The 17,163-nt window shown below is 41.1% G+C and overlaps 1 protein-coding gene across 4 annotated transcripts in view; it reads right to left on the bottom strand.

Annotated features, from left to right (window-relative positions):
* The window catches only part of LOC128511599 (nck-associated protein 5-like), a 73,444-nt gene that overhangs the window by 29,123 nt on the left and 27,158 nt on the right, over nt 1-17,163 (bottom strand). For 3 of the 4 annotated variants that reach the window (XR_008356184.1, XM_053484527.1, XM_053484529.1), the window contains exons 6-8: nt 12,337-12,426; nt 4,148-6,888; nt 3,616-3,754 (exon numbers count right to left, since the gene is read on the bottom strand). Coding sequence is in view for 3 of the 4 variants with exons in the window: in XM_053484527.1 (XP_053340502.1) it covers nt 3,616-3,754; nt 4,148-6,888; nt 12,337-12,426 (2,970 nt within the window). In the remaining variant the exon portion in view is untranslated. The remainder of the gene's footprint in view (nt 1-3,615; nt 3,755-4,147; nt 6,889-12,336; nt 12,427-17,163) is intronic. The other variant, XM_053484528.1, reaches the window with a different exon arrangement.

Below are 17,163 nucleotides of genomic sequence, written 5' to 3'. Positions count from 1 at the left end.
AGGGGCTTTTGCATGTTGTAGCTGTCATAAAGGTAAAAACATACACTTTACACTATTCTGCCCTTGAAATAAAACAATTGTTCAGCACAAATTTGTTCCACCTGATTCGGACTGAAGCAGCACACACATATTCCACTCTGATCGCTTGTGTTTGTGTAATGAATGATGTCAGAAGTTTGGTGTGATATGTTACTGCATTTACATTTATATGCCTGTTAGCATTTCAGTCAGATGGTTAATGTGACGGAGGACTGTAACCACACGTCGCTTGTGTGACACCGTGTGTTTAGATGCATAAATCATTACTGTGACTCATAGCAAACAACATTTACAATGTCAGGCAACTCCCAAATGTAATTTCCCAAACAGGCGTATGAGACAGAGCAGTCTCAGTTCATTTGTACGTTCATCCGTCTGTGCTTTAATATAAAACCCAAACTCACCAGTGAGTAATAAACACTCAGATAAAAACAGCAGACATTTCTGGATGTCTCAAGGTCATAGTGCCGTGGCTGTGCACATAATAAAGCGCTCTCTGTGCAACCATAGATTAGAGTGTTCACTTTAAACAAGTAAGAAAACTCAGTTATAGACAAAGCCTGAAAGACTTTACAGCAAACTACAAGCTAGAGGGGAGTATCAGATGAAGAGACATTAAATTATATTAGATAAAGAACACGGCTAAATCCCCTAACCCACTAGCATTTGGTTGACTATCTAGAGCTCTAATATGAAAATCTAGTGACTCATTCCAACGCAGCACAAAAGGCACATTTACAAAATAAACACAGGGTAACACTACGGTCTCTGGTTTAACAGGCCAGAGAACATGACAGCTCGATATAGCTTAAAGGAGGAGCAAGCGATTCTAATCCAATATGCTTCCGAGAAATTTCCTTGCGGCCCACCAGCTGTCTGCCCCATGTGTGGGCCGAAAAAAAAATCCTAGTGTTAAAAGTCTTGTGTTTCGTTCATAGCTCTGACTCACTTTGAACAAACAAAGTGGCATTGCCTGCTCTACACAACACTGTTAGGAACATGGTCTGCTTGCCCATGTGTTGGTGTTACAGCATCTTTCTTCGCAGGCTACTCAGGCCTCGTTCAGTTCGGAGCTTGTTCGTTTTTTTCAAGACTGGACTTCAACTCACTCCTGGCACTTCTGTCTACCATTTGTCCTCTGCAGCTGCTCCAAAATGCAGCTGCACGTCTTGTTTGCAACCTGCCCAAGTTCTCCCACACCACCCCACTTCTTTGCTTCCTGCACTGGCTTACTAGCGTCAAACTTAAACCTACTGTAAAAACAGCCCGGCACCCACTTACTATACACCTCAGCTCTAATCACACCATGCACGGGACCACATTCTGATCCTCCAGCACTGCTCGCCTGTTTCCACTATCACTCACGGATCAAGGAAAACATTCATCCAGACTCTTTTATTTTATTTTCTGGCACCTAAGTGGTGGAATGAACTTCCTCTAGATATCCGTACAGTCTTAAACTATCTTTAAACGACGACTGAAGACGTATTTGTTTCTTCAGTACTTGGACAAACAAACCCACCAAAAAACAAATTAAATAAAAATCCCCTTCCCAACTGTGTTTGACTGATGGGACTTGGTTAGTAACCTAGTAAACCCAGTGTAGCTATCTATGCAATGACGGAAACTTTAAAGCACTTTTTGTAAGTCCCTCTGGATAAGCTAAAATAACTGAATGTAAATGTAAATGAAATGTTTTCTTGCATGTTAACCAGTGCATAAGCTCACATTATGAATCAGTTAATACTGATACCCCTATAATCTGCTTAGACCATTGCATTCATTTTTATCAGCTTTCTTGCATAAGATACAATTTACTAATAATTAGATCTTTAGGCGGTTACTGAAATATTTATGAATTTTAACTAGATTATGCAAACATTCTTTCTGAGAGAGCATCATTCTAGTGCGCTTTGGCAGCACTGCACTTAGTCGTATCGGTTATTCCTCTTTTAAGAACAGATCATTGTTTAAGTGACTCCATTTTCTACACTCTAAAAAAAAACTTTAAAGAAACATTAAATAAACCAAAAAAATTGTTGAGCCAGCAATTTATTTTCAATAAGATGTAATCAGGTGATTGTATAAGACCCTTCTTCATACGACCAGCATCAGTGCTCAGCTACTAAAAGTCCGAGAAAAACCTTGAAGTGTTTAACAGTTAAGGAGTAGAGGTGCTGCAGTACTTGATATGTTAAGAGATATAAAAATGTCTCCGTTAGTTTGGCTTCTTAGTTGCTAATTCTTATCTACGCATCTATTGGTTAATTATTCAACTTTATTTATATAGCGCTTTTAACAATGATCATTGTCTCAAAGCAGCTTCACAAACATGGAAAAAAAGTTTTTAGAAAAGAAAATAATAAAATAGATTTTATGAAAATTATTATTTTTGTCTTTACAAGACTTCTCTTGTTTCTTCAAGCAGTGCTCTGCCTTGGAGGACAGGGTCAGAGGGATGACGTTTGGCCTTTTGGAGCTACAGGAGCAGCACAAACAAGCTGTTGGAGGGGTCCTTGAGGGCCTGGATGACTACGCAGCAGCTTTAGGAGTGATGTTTAGTCAGGTCTGTGCTCTGAACATCCAATTCCAAAAGGCCTGGATGGACACCTATGAAGCCATAAACGACCATTTTTGGACTTGGAGAGACATGCTCAACTCAGATTTACATGTTGAGAAACAAATCTTGTTGCAAAAAAGGCTTTACTAGTTGTGATATTTGAATAAATGTAATAAATACTGTATAATCTGGCGTAATCCAGGTATTTCACTGACCTTTAAGCAAAAATAGAACCTGTATTCTCCTATTTTAGGCAGATCACTGTTTTAACTTTGACTAGTTTTGGAAGAATAAAGTATTTTTAAAATAAGGTTTGTGTGTTTAAATTGTCAGGGTACTGTTGTCAGGATAACCTTGTTTTTATAGAAAAAAACACTTGAACCAACTAAATCAGTGGCTTACAATTACAATTCGGAGACACCTTTCTTCTTTGAGTAGATAAAAAGTTGGACCAAGTCAACCCTAGAGAAATATAATTAATTAAGCCTACAACCAATACTACTTAAGCTGACTTAAATATTTGAATTACAAGTTGAGTCAACTTAAGATTTTGAACTGCGTACACGTTGTGTTAAATGAACAGCAATGTCAAATATTTAGTTTGGACAGCAAATTTCTCTTAAAGTTGAGTAAACTTAAAAAAGCTGTGTAACTTGTTACTAAACTTTTTTTTACGTATCTAAAAGTAGAAGGTATCTAAAAAAACTTTTATATCACAGTAAACCATTGAATCCATTGGACTCTGTGCTTTCAGCAGTGTATTATCCCAAAATTTACAGCAGTTTCAGGATAATTTAGAGATTAAGATCAAGCTTTAACAAGAGCTTCAGATAAAGAAACAACACAGTTCTTAACTCAACAGAATAAACAAATAATATCCATAATCAATAATGCAATTTCCTTATGTATGAGTGCAATTTTGATTTAAGTCTAAAGCAGCCCACACTCCAGGCTAATGTATATTCTTGAAGGTGGAAGTAGGTTACAAGCAAAACTCAAAAAATATCAATCTATACTTTTACTTTTATCTCCTCGCCACTCCTGGTCTGACGGACGCAACTTTGCTGATGGCCAAAAACAGGACGAGACCTTTTAGAGTCGAAGGACAGACGCCTGTGCATAATGCCAAAACCGGGTGCTCCTCTGTCATCCACCCTAGTAGAAAATAAGGCATATTAATGTAATTTAAATAAAATCGTATAACAGCAATCCTCCATTGAGCAGGAGGGATAAATCTTAAAGCTCACAGAAGTAAGTTAATGAATTAATAACACCAGGAATTAGTTATTATTAGTTATAACAAGTATTACATTTGAAAAGTATTACATACAGTATAATAATTACCAAATGTTTTATTGAGATTTCTGATATTGACATACTATTTATAGAAGGTCGTTCAATTAAGATAATTTTTGGATTATGTTTTTAGAGAGCATGCAATTCTTTTTTCCACATTAACCCACATAAAACACATTTTAGTTTGGAATCAAGTTAACAAAATGAGAATTTCATAAGTACCTGTGTATTTTCTATTTTTAACACACTTACCTGTTCAGCAGCTGTTGCATGAAGCCGTCACCCGTCACTCCTGTGTACATCAGTGATAACTGACCTTGTGTTTGGTCCACGATAACTTCACACGAGCGCCCTCTCACAGAATGATCGAGTGGAATTCCGACTCCTTTTACATATACCCTTTCATCCTCCAAAGCCTTCCGTAAATCCTCTGCTTTTTCCATGAGCTTTGAGATGTTTAAACTTTCCACTACCTTTCTGGACCCTCCTTTGGTCCCTAAGATGTCTTTCGTTCCTGAGGAAGTGGATGATGAGGACGTATTCGATTTGATTTTGGACAATTCTGCTTTGCGATTAAGAGCAGGGAGTTTGCTTTTCTTTAACCCAAACCAACTTGCAATCCCATTGGACGATTTTTGTTTCATTTCCACAGCTGGTCCTCGATCATGTTCCTGCAGTTTAAGCATGTTTTCTTGGATTCCCCGCATGACTTTCTGCTCAATTGAGGACTGTGGGACAGAAAGTCTTTTCTCTTCAACAGACTTAGCTGAGTCTAGTGTTGATTTTGAAGGAAGAGGAGGTGGAAAGGTATCTAGTTGTGTGATAGCCTTTTTCTTCCGAGTTGTAAGTTTGGGTGACTGATGCTTCTGAAGGTTCAGATGCTCTTCCTGGACTGGTTTCATTCCTCGAGGATAAGAGGCATTTCCTGCCTTGGATGGAGACTTGGATTGTGCTCTGGAGGGGCTGCTTTGCGGACTTGGTACTGTTTTGTTTAGTGGACTGGGACACTTTCCGTAACTTCGCATTACTACAAGGGTTTCACATGAGGCTGTTGATGGCATTCCTGTTCTGGTCTTTTGACTGTCTGGCTTTGTGATGTACTTTCTTTCTGCTGCTGATGATGACGCATGTACTTTTGCATAATTGCCAAAGCAATTTTTGGGATATGATTTTCCTTCGAGTGAACCAGTGTGTTTTCGCTGTTCCAGTGTAATCCTCTCTATTTGTCTTTCAGCTGTTTTGCTTCTTTCTCCTTTCCCAGTGGATGCAGCAGGTCTGCTAACATTACTCTGTGCCCCCCTTTTTACTCCTGCTTGATGCATATCTTCCAAATTCTGCAGTCTTCCAAGAACCGCCAAGCGTTCTTTGAACGGGTGATAGCTCATCTCACTGTAGCTGCTGATTTCTCTCCTGTCTGGCACCAGTGACTGTCTGTCTCTTCTTTTAACCACAACCTGAGATGCACCAGAAGCTCCCACTTTTGGAGATGCCACTGGTGGCCCTTGGTCATGATATTTATCTTTCATGCTGGGGTAGCTCATCCTCTGGGCCTTATTTGCAGAAGATGAAGAGGTTGGGAGGCTAAAATGGTGCTGTGGTCTTTGCCAAACTGGGCTTTCTGTGTCTGTCTCCTGATCTGACGAGGAGGAAGAAGAGTCACTTGTGCTTGTTGATGAATCGGAGGAAAGTGGATTCAGGATCTTTTCATCTCTCCAGTTTAATTTTTGTTTTTCAGAAAGTTCTGTGGTGTCCTTAGTAGCAGTGGTGGTATTAAAAGTAGAATTACCTTCAATATTTTCATAGTGAGGTACCTGAGCACTTGCTTTAGAAGCCTTGCTTGATTTAGGGGCTGAGTGGCTACTAAACCCTGGATCTTTTTTGGGAATAGATGATGTTTCCTCATTATTTGGTGGAGATGTTGGAGCTGAATGTGTTTCAGGGTGCGAATCTGTTTTAGAGCTGGAAGCTTGTTCTGTTGTGGTTGCCTTCCGTGTCTGCACCTCATAGTTATTCCTGCAGGGGATTTTTGAGTTTCGTGTCAGTTGAGGGCTCAAGCGAAATGCATTGGAAGCTGCCATATTCTCAGATGCTGAAGGTATCTTGAGCAGCTTCAGAAGTGTCGGAGCTGCAGGTATAGATTCACCAAACAATGATGCTGGACTTTGCGTAGATTTTTTTTCTGTGACCTGCTGCTGTAAAAATGCTGAAGTACTTCTCTCAGGTAATGATGCTGAAGAATATGATGATGCTGCAGATGCTTTTTTGGAGACTGTAGTTTCTTTAGTTGCTGGGAGTTCTTCATTGCAAATCTCAGGCTCTTGTTTTTCACATGGTGCAGCTTTTTTCGGAGACTGCTTCATTTTCCCGCCCTTTGGTGATGGAATAGTTTCTGAACTTTGGTGAAATTTATTGGTACTTTTTGTCTTTGTAGGTGATATCTTGCTTGATTGTCTTTTGTTGCAGTCATTATTTGGATCTTCTGAGCAAGGGTGATTGGTTTTGTCTATAGTCTGTCCTGAAGCACCACATTCTTCTAACCACATTTGTCCTCTCTTATCATCTTTGCCAGAACCTGTCGGCACACTGGATCCTTTGTTAGCCTTAAGCAGCTCCATGCTTGATCTCTGTTGCAGGATGAGACAAGATGGACAGCCTCCAAAGTTCAATGATGCATGGCTGTCCTGTTGTCTATCACCGATAGCATGAGTGTGTTCATGAAGATCTGAATCTGAACTAGACTGTCGACACTGGTGTTGAGGTGGACTCAAGTGCACCATGCTAGTCACCTCTCCTGGTAAATGTGGTTCTGTGTGAGGATGATGATGATGATAACAAGAGGACGGAGGAAACTTCAGGGGATCTGACTCTTCTAACTTACGAAGAACCTCAAGGATGTGAGCTTTCTTCTTGAGGAAAGGAGACATGGCTTCCATGGATGACGAGGAAGCTTGAGCTGAACTTTCTATGATGTTTTGTGCACATTCCTCACTGTCCTAAAGGAAAAAATATATATATTTTTGCAGATAGTTATTTCCAACAAACTAGAATAAGAGTAAACATGCTAAAAAAAGAGCTACAATAAACAGGCTATTCACAGGCTACCTTTTTAATAAACAAATAAAACTAGAAATATATATAGTAAATAAACCTAAAACACGTTGTTTAATGTAATTTATTCTCATTTACTCATTCAATGAATAATTATTTTGCTGACTCTAAAAAGGAGAATAAAGTCATTTTAAAGTTTAAAGATTAAAGCGACAAAGTCCCTTGCGGTGTCTTTAATCTGGAATCTCTCATTGTCCTGGTTAAGGAAATCACCACAGCTCTCTTTGAGGATGAATAAACGAGGACTTTGTAGAAGAAGAATACAAAGAGAATGACTTCAGTCTCACATGAGTGGCCTGATGGAGCCACCGGCTTTATCTTTAATTAAAGAAGCAATTAATTTTCTAATCGTTTGGAGGAAAGGAACGTGTCATTCGCTCAACGCACTCCTCTAGACGGACCAAGAGAATTTGCACAATACACTCATTTACTATCAGTGTGACCTGAGGGGAATTTTTACATCCACAATCCGAGAGAGGAAACAGAAATGACTCGCATTAGTCAGTTTAATCTATGAGCACAAGCATTAATAAAAATAAATAGCACATAAACAAACACAAACAGGCATGACAATAATTACGCCAAAAACTTATTCCTGTAAAAACATAGGGCCAGATTCTACCAATCGTTTCAGTTTAAATCCTTTATTCTATTAAATTACATGTAGAAAAAATTTGCTTTTGATTAGCATGTTTTTTGTATTGCTAATTTAAAGATGATTGTGCTTGCTATGATCCTTTGTAGATTAAAGTGATTACTATAATGTTAGTTTGTATACTAGAGTGATTACTATTATGATAGTTTGTGGACTAACGTTATTACTATGACACTACAGTAGGTTATAAATTAATGCAATTACTATTATCACGATAACTAATGCTAGTTTGAAGATTAGGGCGATTACTGTTATGCTAGTTTGTGGATTAGCGTGATTTCTATGATCCTAGTTTGTACTGTATATTATCGTGATTACCATAATGCTTGTTGGTGAATAGCGTGATTACTATTATGCTAGTTTTGTGGATTAGCATGCTTAGCAAAACAAAAGGCAGTTACTTGTCATGTTAAATAGGAGTTATTTGTATTGATTTTAATTATCTTATTTATTTATTAAATATTAAATATTTATTTGTTTTAAATAAATAAAACAAATAAATATGTTTGACATTATAAAGGGTGATATTCTGCTCTTTTCTATCTCTCTGGTTATAAGTGTGAGTGATCTGATTTTGAGCTGATTTGGGCAATGTTTGGACTGAAGGCAGTAAGTGAACATCAGAGTCATGCTGTGTCAAAAGCTGGACGTTGTCACACCTGAACAAATTCTGTAGTGATGATAGATGCTTTACCTGATCCCGAACACAATAAGGTAAAAAAAAATGACCCTGTATTAAGAACAAGTGATCAAAGGAAGCAAATTAACTGTGTGCATGTGTGTGAGGGTAAGGAGAGTCAAAAGAAATCTATAATAATTTTTACACACACACACACACACACACACACACACACACACACACACACACCTCCCCAACAAAGCAATCAGGGATGTAATGATTGTGTGTGCGTTTATGTGTTTTTCCTCCTCAGAGCCAGAAATAAAGAAAGTCTCACTGCAGGAGATCCTTAAGTGAAAAGCAGTTAGTGAAACGAGTTTGTAAAAAAAAAAAAAAAAAAGGACAATATTTAAAAATAAGAGTGTTTTTACGTCAGTGATCAATCTTGAACCACGGTTGCGCACCAGAGGAGAAGATCTGTCACATGTCACATTATTGATTAGCACAGTACTGCAGTAAAGAGCTTGCGTCCTGTCTCTCAGCCTAAAACACTTATCCAGACCATTTCTTTAGATTTTATTGCGATAAACTGAGGTGTTTATTTTAAACTCCTGCTTTATTGTATGCTTTTGTCAGTGATGATGGATAGAAACACTGAACCGCAGCAGAACCACAGCGACAGAGATCCTACCCAGGGCAGGATGGAGGAAAATGAGTAAACAATTAGCTTACTCAGAGTTTCAGCAAACATCACCTTCTTCTGCACAATATTCAGTTCCTGCATGGTGGAGTTGGTGACTTGGGTCCAAAAGTTAGGTCAGTGTTTATGTTTTTGGAAAGTTCCTGGTGTTCAGAGTCAGGTTTCTCTACGATTAAATTTTTTAAATGAACTGCATGTTTTTCAGTGTCTCAACTATGAGCTTTAAACTCAAAACCCACCCTAATCTCTAAACATAATATAGCCAGATACCTCTCCTGTATCATGCACCAGCTACGATCCAGGGCTAACATGGTCTTCCTCCTAGACATGTAATCTTTTCATTTAAACTTCTTTTCATGTCATGTTTTTAAAAACTGCTGCTCTTGGCCCATAAATGTTGCTGGTCAAAGTCAACATCAGTAGCCTCTTATCCACCAAAGTAAGCCAGGTGCTAGTTCATGTCTTGTGCTGGTGCCGGTTCAGATCCAGTAAGAGTCACGTCAGTACAGCAACAGCAACAATGGGAAACTTCAACATGGCTTTGTGAGCAGTTTTCCTGTTTTTATCATTAATAGAAAGCATTTGAGCTGCATACTGTATTGCATATTAAGTCTATTTTTTTAAGATGGTGGTCAAACTTTTAGTTGGTTGTGATAATCCCACCCCCAGCCCCAAACGTAAGTGGTTCTTATGCTTCTGTTAGGGCTTGGGGCTGTAAACAAAGAACTGGTCGAAATTGGGCATCAGCTCCAAACAAGCTCTGGACCTTCTTCAGTGGACAAGGGCTAAGTTACTGTACCTACCTACCTGTTTTATCTCTCCTGGCTTTTGGTAAGACATACCGCAATCTAACATTTTCGCAAGAGTTTTTACTTAACTGCCATAAGACCTAATGATTAACAGATAACTCCTGAGTAAGAGTTACACCCACAGACTGAAGGGTTATAAAATTCTTGTACAGAGTCGAATAGTTTTATGATGTGAGATGGTCACATACATTATCTGCAGCATCTGGGCTGTTACTTTATTTCTAGCATTTCCATATTTGTTATCTGGGGTATTTGTGCTTTGTGTACAGTTGAATGATAATAAAGTAAATTCTTGATCTTTAATAATGCTATGTGAAAGCGCTATCTGCCATTTTAATCTACATACACAAACTCACATACTGTATACACATGATTGGCTAAGAGCATGTTCTACAGAAAGGGGGCAGGAATTATATCATCTGTTTCTCTGATGAAATTTTAAAGCAGTCTCTTGTTATTGCTTTTTTGTTCTTTTTACAACTTAGTATTTACTATTTCAGTACTATATACAGTACTATAGGATTTTCAATACTCAGTATTTCACACGATTCCTTGTTTTTAATTAAAATTCTTCAGTTGATCTATACACATAATGCACGGATGTTCATATCCTTCTGACTTTTGACCCTCAGCTTTTGAGATCAAGATTAAACACTCCTCCGCCCATGTGGTCTTTTACAAGGAGATGACTTCTGAATTATAATCAAAGTGTAGTTCTTGGAATGTAAACCCCACGTGTGTTACTCCTCCATCAGCGGGGTTTCTTAATCCTGGATTAACTGACATTCCAACTCATCGAAATGAGTTTAGATGAACATTTTATGTTTGCAACTGAGATTAAACATTGTTTTTTCATAGTGTCGGTTAATTTTCTGGAAAATAACTCATCCCAACATGAAAACTAACGAATATAAAAACACCCAGACTGCTTATGAAGTTACTCACTCACTCATTCATCTATCACTTATTCCTGTTCACAGGATCTCGTGGGGTCTGGAGCCAATCCCAGGAGACTTAGGGCATGTGGCGCCATGTTTATGAAGTTAGTTTATTTGAATTTCTACTGTACTGATCTGTTTTGTTTAGAGAACACTTGAAGGTACCCACTTTCTGTAGCATATGCCTCATGTTCCTGTGATTGACGGGCTTAATAGAGAATAAGCCCCTCCCACCCAGAGCACAACGCCAGTTTTACTCATTTCTCTCATTGTCACATTTGGGAAAAACTATACTCTCTTGCACTGCTAAGTTGCAAAATGTGCTTTTATTTATTGTTGGGAAAGTGCCTAATATTCAGCATCAGGTACTCAACTCTGGATTCGTCCCACAGTGATTTGTTTAATGAACACTTTTATTTCTCCTTGTTCCTCTCAGCACTAAATGAACTCAACATCATCACAGTAATAAAAAGTCTGATTACTTTATTCAGGTTCATTACAAAGCGCTGAAAGTGTTTAATGAGGGATTGGTTTTATTTTTAGTGAGCGTGTAATGTGGCTGATTTTGACCTGAACAGAGCAGAGCATTGTCTCAGGAACTCTTTTTAATCTACACTACATGTTTAACTTTAGATTACTGTTTACTTTTATATTATTTTATCTCATATGAGAGTGTGGAGCAAGTTGATCGAGTTAGTAATATAAATCCAGCCTACAGCCACAGCCACACACACACACACACACGCATGCATGCATCAATCATTTTTTTAATATCAGCAGAAAAGAGTATTCAGATAAAAGCAACACGAGCCAAATTCTATATACAGAGCTCATTTCTATTGACTTTATACTTCTGAGTTTATTTAGTTTATTTATTATATCATGCTGAGAGATCGGGAAATATCCAACTCCCTTACACACACACACACACACACACACACACACACACACACACACACACACACACAATGGAACAGTGAGACTCCTTTAAAATCTTTACATCTGTCAATACATACGTACTGAAGTTTACTGAGATTATTTCACAAACTGGGAGATCAGAAAATAGCATCACTCTCTCTCTCTCTCACACACACACACACACACACACACGCACACAACAGTAAGACTTTTCTGTGTATATCTATCCGACTGTTTGTATATCTAGATATCTGACACAATTTTTCTTTTTCTCTGTCTGACACTCTATCTTGAAATCTCTCTCTCTGTCTGTCCATCTATCTATTACTTTGTCTGATACTCTGTTTTGTGTGTGTGTGTGGTTTTAGCTGTCCAATGTCTCAGTAATATTTAGTGTGACTCAGCACAGTGTGATTATTACTCTGTATTTTACCTGAATAGAGCATTACCATTTAAACACTAGCATAATGGTGTGTTCATCTGTGTGTGTGTCTCACACCTGTGACCTTTTCACAGGTTTTATTTCTGGTCAATAAGGAAATATTTTAAAACCATCAATTTATTAGCTTTTTTTCCCCATTTAATCTAATTTACTGCTGTTAATTTGTGTTTTATTTAGACACCTTAGCAGAGAATGGCTCTGAGGTCATGCTTGATTTTATTTGTGGTGTAAATCAGACACTCTTCTGCTTACCTTCACTTTCCCCTGAGAGGTGCTGGCTTGCGGCAACTCGACGATGACTAATGATGGATCTGATCGGTGGTCTGTACATACCGACGATAACTACACACACAGAAAAACAGCACTGTGAGTAATTGCCAGTTGATAACAGGTAATAAGTTTAATTTCCTACAGAAAGTTAACAGGAAGTGTGTGATTATGATGCTAATGCATCTCGCTGGTTAACCTAACTACAACTAAGATAAATACATGCTTTCACAAACTGCTTAAATAAATGTCTTTCTTACTGTAATTATACATTTATACATAAAGAATATCAGAATGTAGTAGTTTGATTAAGAGATAGAGAGAGAGAGAGAGAGATGTTCTGGTGGTATTTCATAGACTTTTGTCAGGGAGTGTAGTATTCTGTTATACAATATTGTTCACTGTAGTATCAGTGTTTTAACAGGATTCATGATTTTGTATTGGATTTTTGTTTCCTCCTATTGATATAGAAACGTCTCGGGTTACTTTGCTGTAATCCTGTTCCCTGAAAACGCGGGAACGAGATGCTGCGGGGAAAACGCTATGAGAATATCTTTTCATGTTGCCGGTTGTGAAGCATGTGTGTACCAAACACGCCAAATTTTGGCTTATATAACCTCGGTCAGGTGACGTCATCTGATTAGATGCACCTGCAGGTTATAAATAGGAGTGAGCCGGCAACATTCCTCAGATTGATTGTCTGAATGGACGTCCGGTCACGTGGGCAGTGCGGCATTGGGACGCAGCATCTCGTTCCCGCCTTTTCAGGGAACAAGGTTACAGCAAAGTAACCCGAGACGTTCCCTTTCAAAGGCTACACTCGATGCTGCGTGAAAACGCTATGGGAACGAGAGTACCAACGTCGCCGCACTGGGCTGAGAGGTCTCAGAACTATGTCTGGAAAGCTGACTCGAGGACTCATGAGCCCGGAGTGACAGGAACATCCAGACTATAAAATTTAATAAATGTGTGCGGAGAGGACCAGCCCGCCGCGTCACACACTTGTTGCAGGGGAATACCTCTTGCTAGTGCAATAGATGAAGCAATCCCCCTGGTTGAATGAGCCCTGATTCCTAGAGGCGAAGTGAGCCCACGCGCCTCATAGGAGAGAGAAATAGCATCTCTCACCCAATGTGACATGGTCTGCGTAGTAGCGGCCACCCCCCGGTTGCGGCCTCCAATGCATTTAAAGAGCTGATCTGATCTACGCCACTGGCAGGTGTGGTGGACGTAAATCCGAAGAGCACGTACTGGACATAATAGATGAAGTTTCTCCTGCTCTGAAGCTGTAAAAGGCGGAGGACAGAAGGCTTCGAGAACAACAGGGTGCATGTTTGAAATGGAACTTTCGGAAGATAGTTCGGGTGAGGATGCAGAATGGCCTTGACTAGCAAAGGGGCAAAGTCCAGGCAGGATGGGGAGACTGACAAGGCGCGCAGATCCCCAATCCTCTTGAGAGAGGTAATGGCCATAAGAAAAAACATCTTAAGAGTCAGAAGCCTGTCAGGCGCTGACTCTAGCGGTTCGAAAGGAGTGTCAATTAGACCTTCGAGCACAATAGATAAATCCCATGAAGGGGTCGTGGCTCTAGTGGGTGGCCTCAACCGTTTAGCTCCACGAATAAAATGGGCAACTAAAGGGTGTTTTCCCACAGTAATCCCCTCGATTGGAACGTGGCAGGTTGAGATAGTGGCCACGTACGTCCTAAGGGTGCTAGGGCACAAGCCCGAGGACAACTTATCTTGCAGGAACTTCAGCACTGAAACAACTTGTCAGTGGACTGGGTCTACCTGCCTCGTCATGCACCAACTTTCGAAAACATTCCATTTGAGGGAGCTCTAGCGGCTAGAATAGTGTCAATAACGCTGGCTGGGAGACCAGCTTGAGTTAGTTGGTCCCGTTCATCGAGGAGAGATATTAGATCCAAGAACCATACTCTGGCTGGCCAACGGGGCGCTATCAGTAAGAGGCGCAAACCGTGTTGACGGACCCTCGCCAGGACTCCCAGGAGCAGAGATATTGGTGGAAACGCATAAAGGCGTAAATTGGGCCACGTATGGGCCATCGCGTCCAGACCCAGGGGAGCTGGATGAGTCAGAGAGTAGTAGAGAGGACATTGTGCTGTCTCTTGGGAGGCAAAGAGGTCCACCTCTGCTGACTATGTCGGGGTGGAGTTTCCATTCCCCGTGTGTCACAGCTTGTCTGGACAGTAAAGCCCAATCCCAATTCTACCCCTTACCCCTTACCCTACCCCTTCCCCTACCCCTCGCCCCTTCCCCTTGTCCCTTAAAACGAAGTGGAAAGGGGAAGGGTTAAAATATTTCCCCTAAGAAATGGGACACCACTACAACACTGTTATACGTCATCATACGTATCCGTTCATTTACATGTACACATACAGTATGGCCGTAAGCAAAACAAACAATGCGTTACCAAAAGCTCGGCAAACTGCCGTGCTACTGAACTTTCATATTTGTTTGTAGCATGTAGTAAAGTGTATATGACATAAAAATATATTTTTGTAATATTGCGCAATCGGCGCTATCCGCTAGCAAACTTTAGCGGTTTTTTTGCAAACGTTTTTTTACAAAACATCACCATAAACACAAACACAAGACTAAAATTAATATACATATAATAAAAACTTGTCATAAAAATCCTTATTAATGGCAAAAAATCGTTAAATTTACGGGTCTGCTTGCTCGAGTGAGCGGCCATCTTGAAAATTTCGTTAGCCCTTCGTTTGAAGTGACGTCCCGAAAAATCTTCGTTTCGAGGGCTATCTGGCCCTTCCCCTTAGCCCTACCCCTCCAACCAAAAGAGAAATGAGACACCCCTACCCCTTCACGTGAACGCGCCAAACGGAGGGGTAGGGCTAAGTGTAGGGGTAAGGGGTAGAATTGGGATTCACCTTAAATCTGCTCCCACATTCATGTGCCCTGGAATGTAAATCGCCCTGAGGGACAGGAACTTGTCCTGTGCCCAGAGCAGAACCTGATGCGCTAGCTCGTTCAAGTGGCGTAAGTGCAGTCCGCCCTGGCGATTTATGTAGGAGACTGTATTGTCCAACCGCACTAGAACATGGTAGCCTCTCAGCTGCTGGAGGAAGTGCTGTAGGGCCAAAAATAGAGCCATCATTTCGAGGCAATTGATGTGCCATGCGAAAAGATGACCTCTCCAGCGCCCTTGAGCTGGAGGGCCATCCAAGACCGCACCCCAGCCGGTAAGGGAAGCATCAGTCGTTAGCATTTTGCGACGACAAGATGGACCTAGAGTGGGACCCAAGGTAAGAAACTGGGGTCTGAACCACATAGAAAGGGTACGACGTCCTTCGAACTTAACCCTTATTCGCCTTCGGGGATTGGCCCTTGTATGAAATCCCCTGGCTCTTAGCCACAACTGAAAAACACTCATGTGCAGAAGGCCCAAAGGTATCACCGTGGATGTAGCTGCCATGAGGCCTAAACATTTTTGAAAGTGATATATAGTCACTTCCTGGTCTAGTCTAATTTCCTTGAGGGCACTGAGGATGGATTCGACACGAGCGGGAGACAATTGTGCCCGCATAGTGATCGAATCTCATCTGACACCCAAATATGTTGTCCTCTGAGCCGGAACGAGAACGCTTTTGGTAGCGTTGAGTCTCAATCCCAGCGAATGGAGATAAACTAGGACGACATCGCGATGTCGGAGCGCTAGCTGCTGAGACTGGGCCAGGATTAGCCAGTCGTCTATGTAATTGAGAATACGGATGCCCTGGAGTCGCAAGGGAGCCAGGACAGCATCCATACATTTTGTATATGTGCGGGGTGACAGAGCTAGACCGAATGGAAGGACCCGATAATGGTAAGCTTCTCCCCCAAAAGCGAACCTCAGGAACTTCCTGTGTTGTGGCAAAACTTTTATGTGGAAGTATGCGTCCTTTAAATCTATCGTTACGAACCAATCTTCTGGTTGGATTTGCGAGACAATCATATTGATGGTTAACATCTTGAATCTGTACTTTTTGAGATAGCGGTTCAACCCGCGAAGATCCAAAATCGGACGCAGCCCCCCGCCTTTCTTGGGAACCAGAAAGTAACGAATGTAGTAGCCTGACTCCCTGTCTGGAGGAGGAACCTGTTCTATGGCTCCCTTCTCCAGCAACGCCTGGAGTTCGGAGTTTAGCAGATGCGCTCTCTCTGGTATCACGGAAGTGTAGACCACGCCGTTGAAACGTGGAGGGCGATGAGCAAACTGAATCCTGTAGCCTTTCTCTACAGTCTTTAGCACCCAGGGAGATATGCCTGGCAGTAGCTTCCACGCTGCCAGTTTCTCCGAGTTTTAGTGCGCGGGGGGGGGGGGGTGTTAGTGGTTTGGCATCCTAGAATATAGCAGGATAAAACCGAGGCACAAACATATCTCTGGAGGTCGGTGAGGTCCGAAACACCAGAGGCGGTGGAAACTGAACACCGACCCCCTGGGGGTGTCCGGGGGGGGCATGCACTTATAGAAAAGAGCGTTGAGTGCCATTCCCCGGGGGGGATCACCCCACAGTTCTGGGCACGAAGGCTTTCAGGACTTAGTCTTTGAAAAGAAGACAGTGCGGTGATCTGATCTTTTGGAGGCAGCATGTGAGGGGCGACGAGTCGTACCCCAGTCCTTACGGGGGGGTGCCCGGCTGCTGACGCTCTCTTTCTGTGCCTCTCGCCTGGTGAGTAAATCAGTAGCCCGGCGTAATTCATTGAATGCGTCATGATTCAGTGTGCCGCTCGTGCTTAAATCTTTCAGCAGATCAGCCTGATACGCCTGCAAAACCGCCATGGTGTGCAA

The sequence above is a fragment of the Clarias gariepinus genome, chromosome 23, assembly GCF_024256425.1.
Source record: "Clarias gariepinus isolate MV-2021 ecotype Netherlands chromosome 23, CGAR_prim_01v2, whole genome shotgun sequence".
In the NCBI taxonomy this organism is placed as follows: domain Eukaryota; kingdom Metazoa; phylum Chordata; class Actinopteri; order Siluriformes; family Clariidae; genus Clarias; species Clarias gariepinus.
This window is presented reverse-complemented; position numbering and strand designations above follow the sequence as displayed.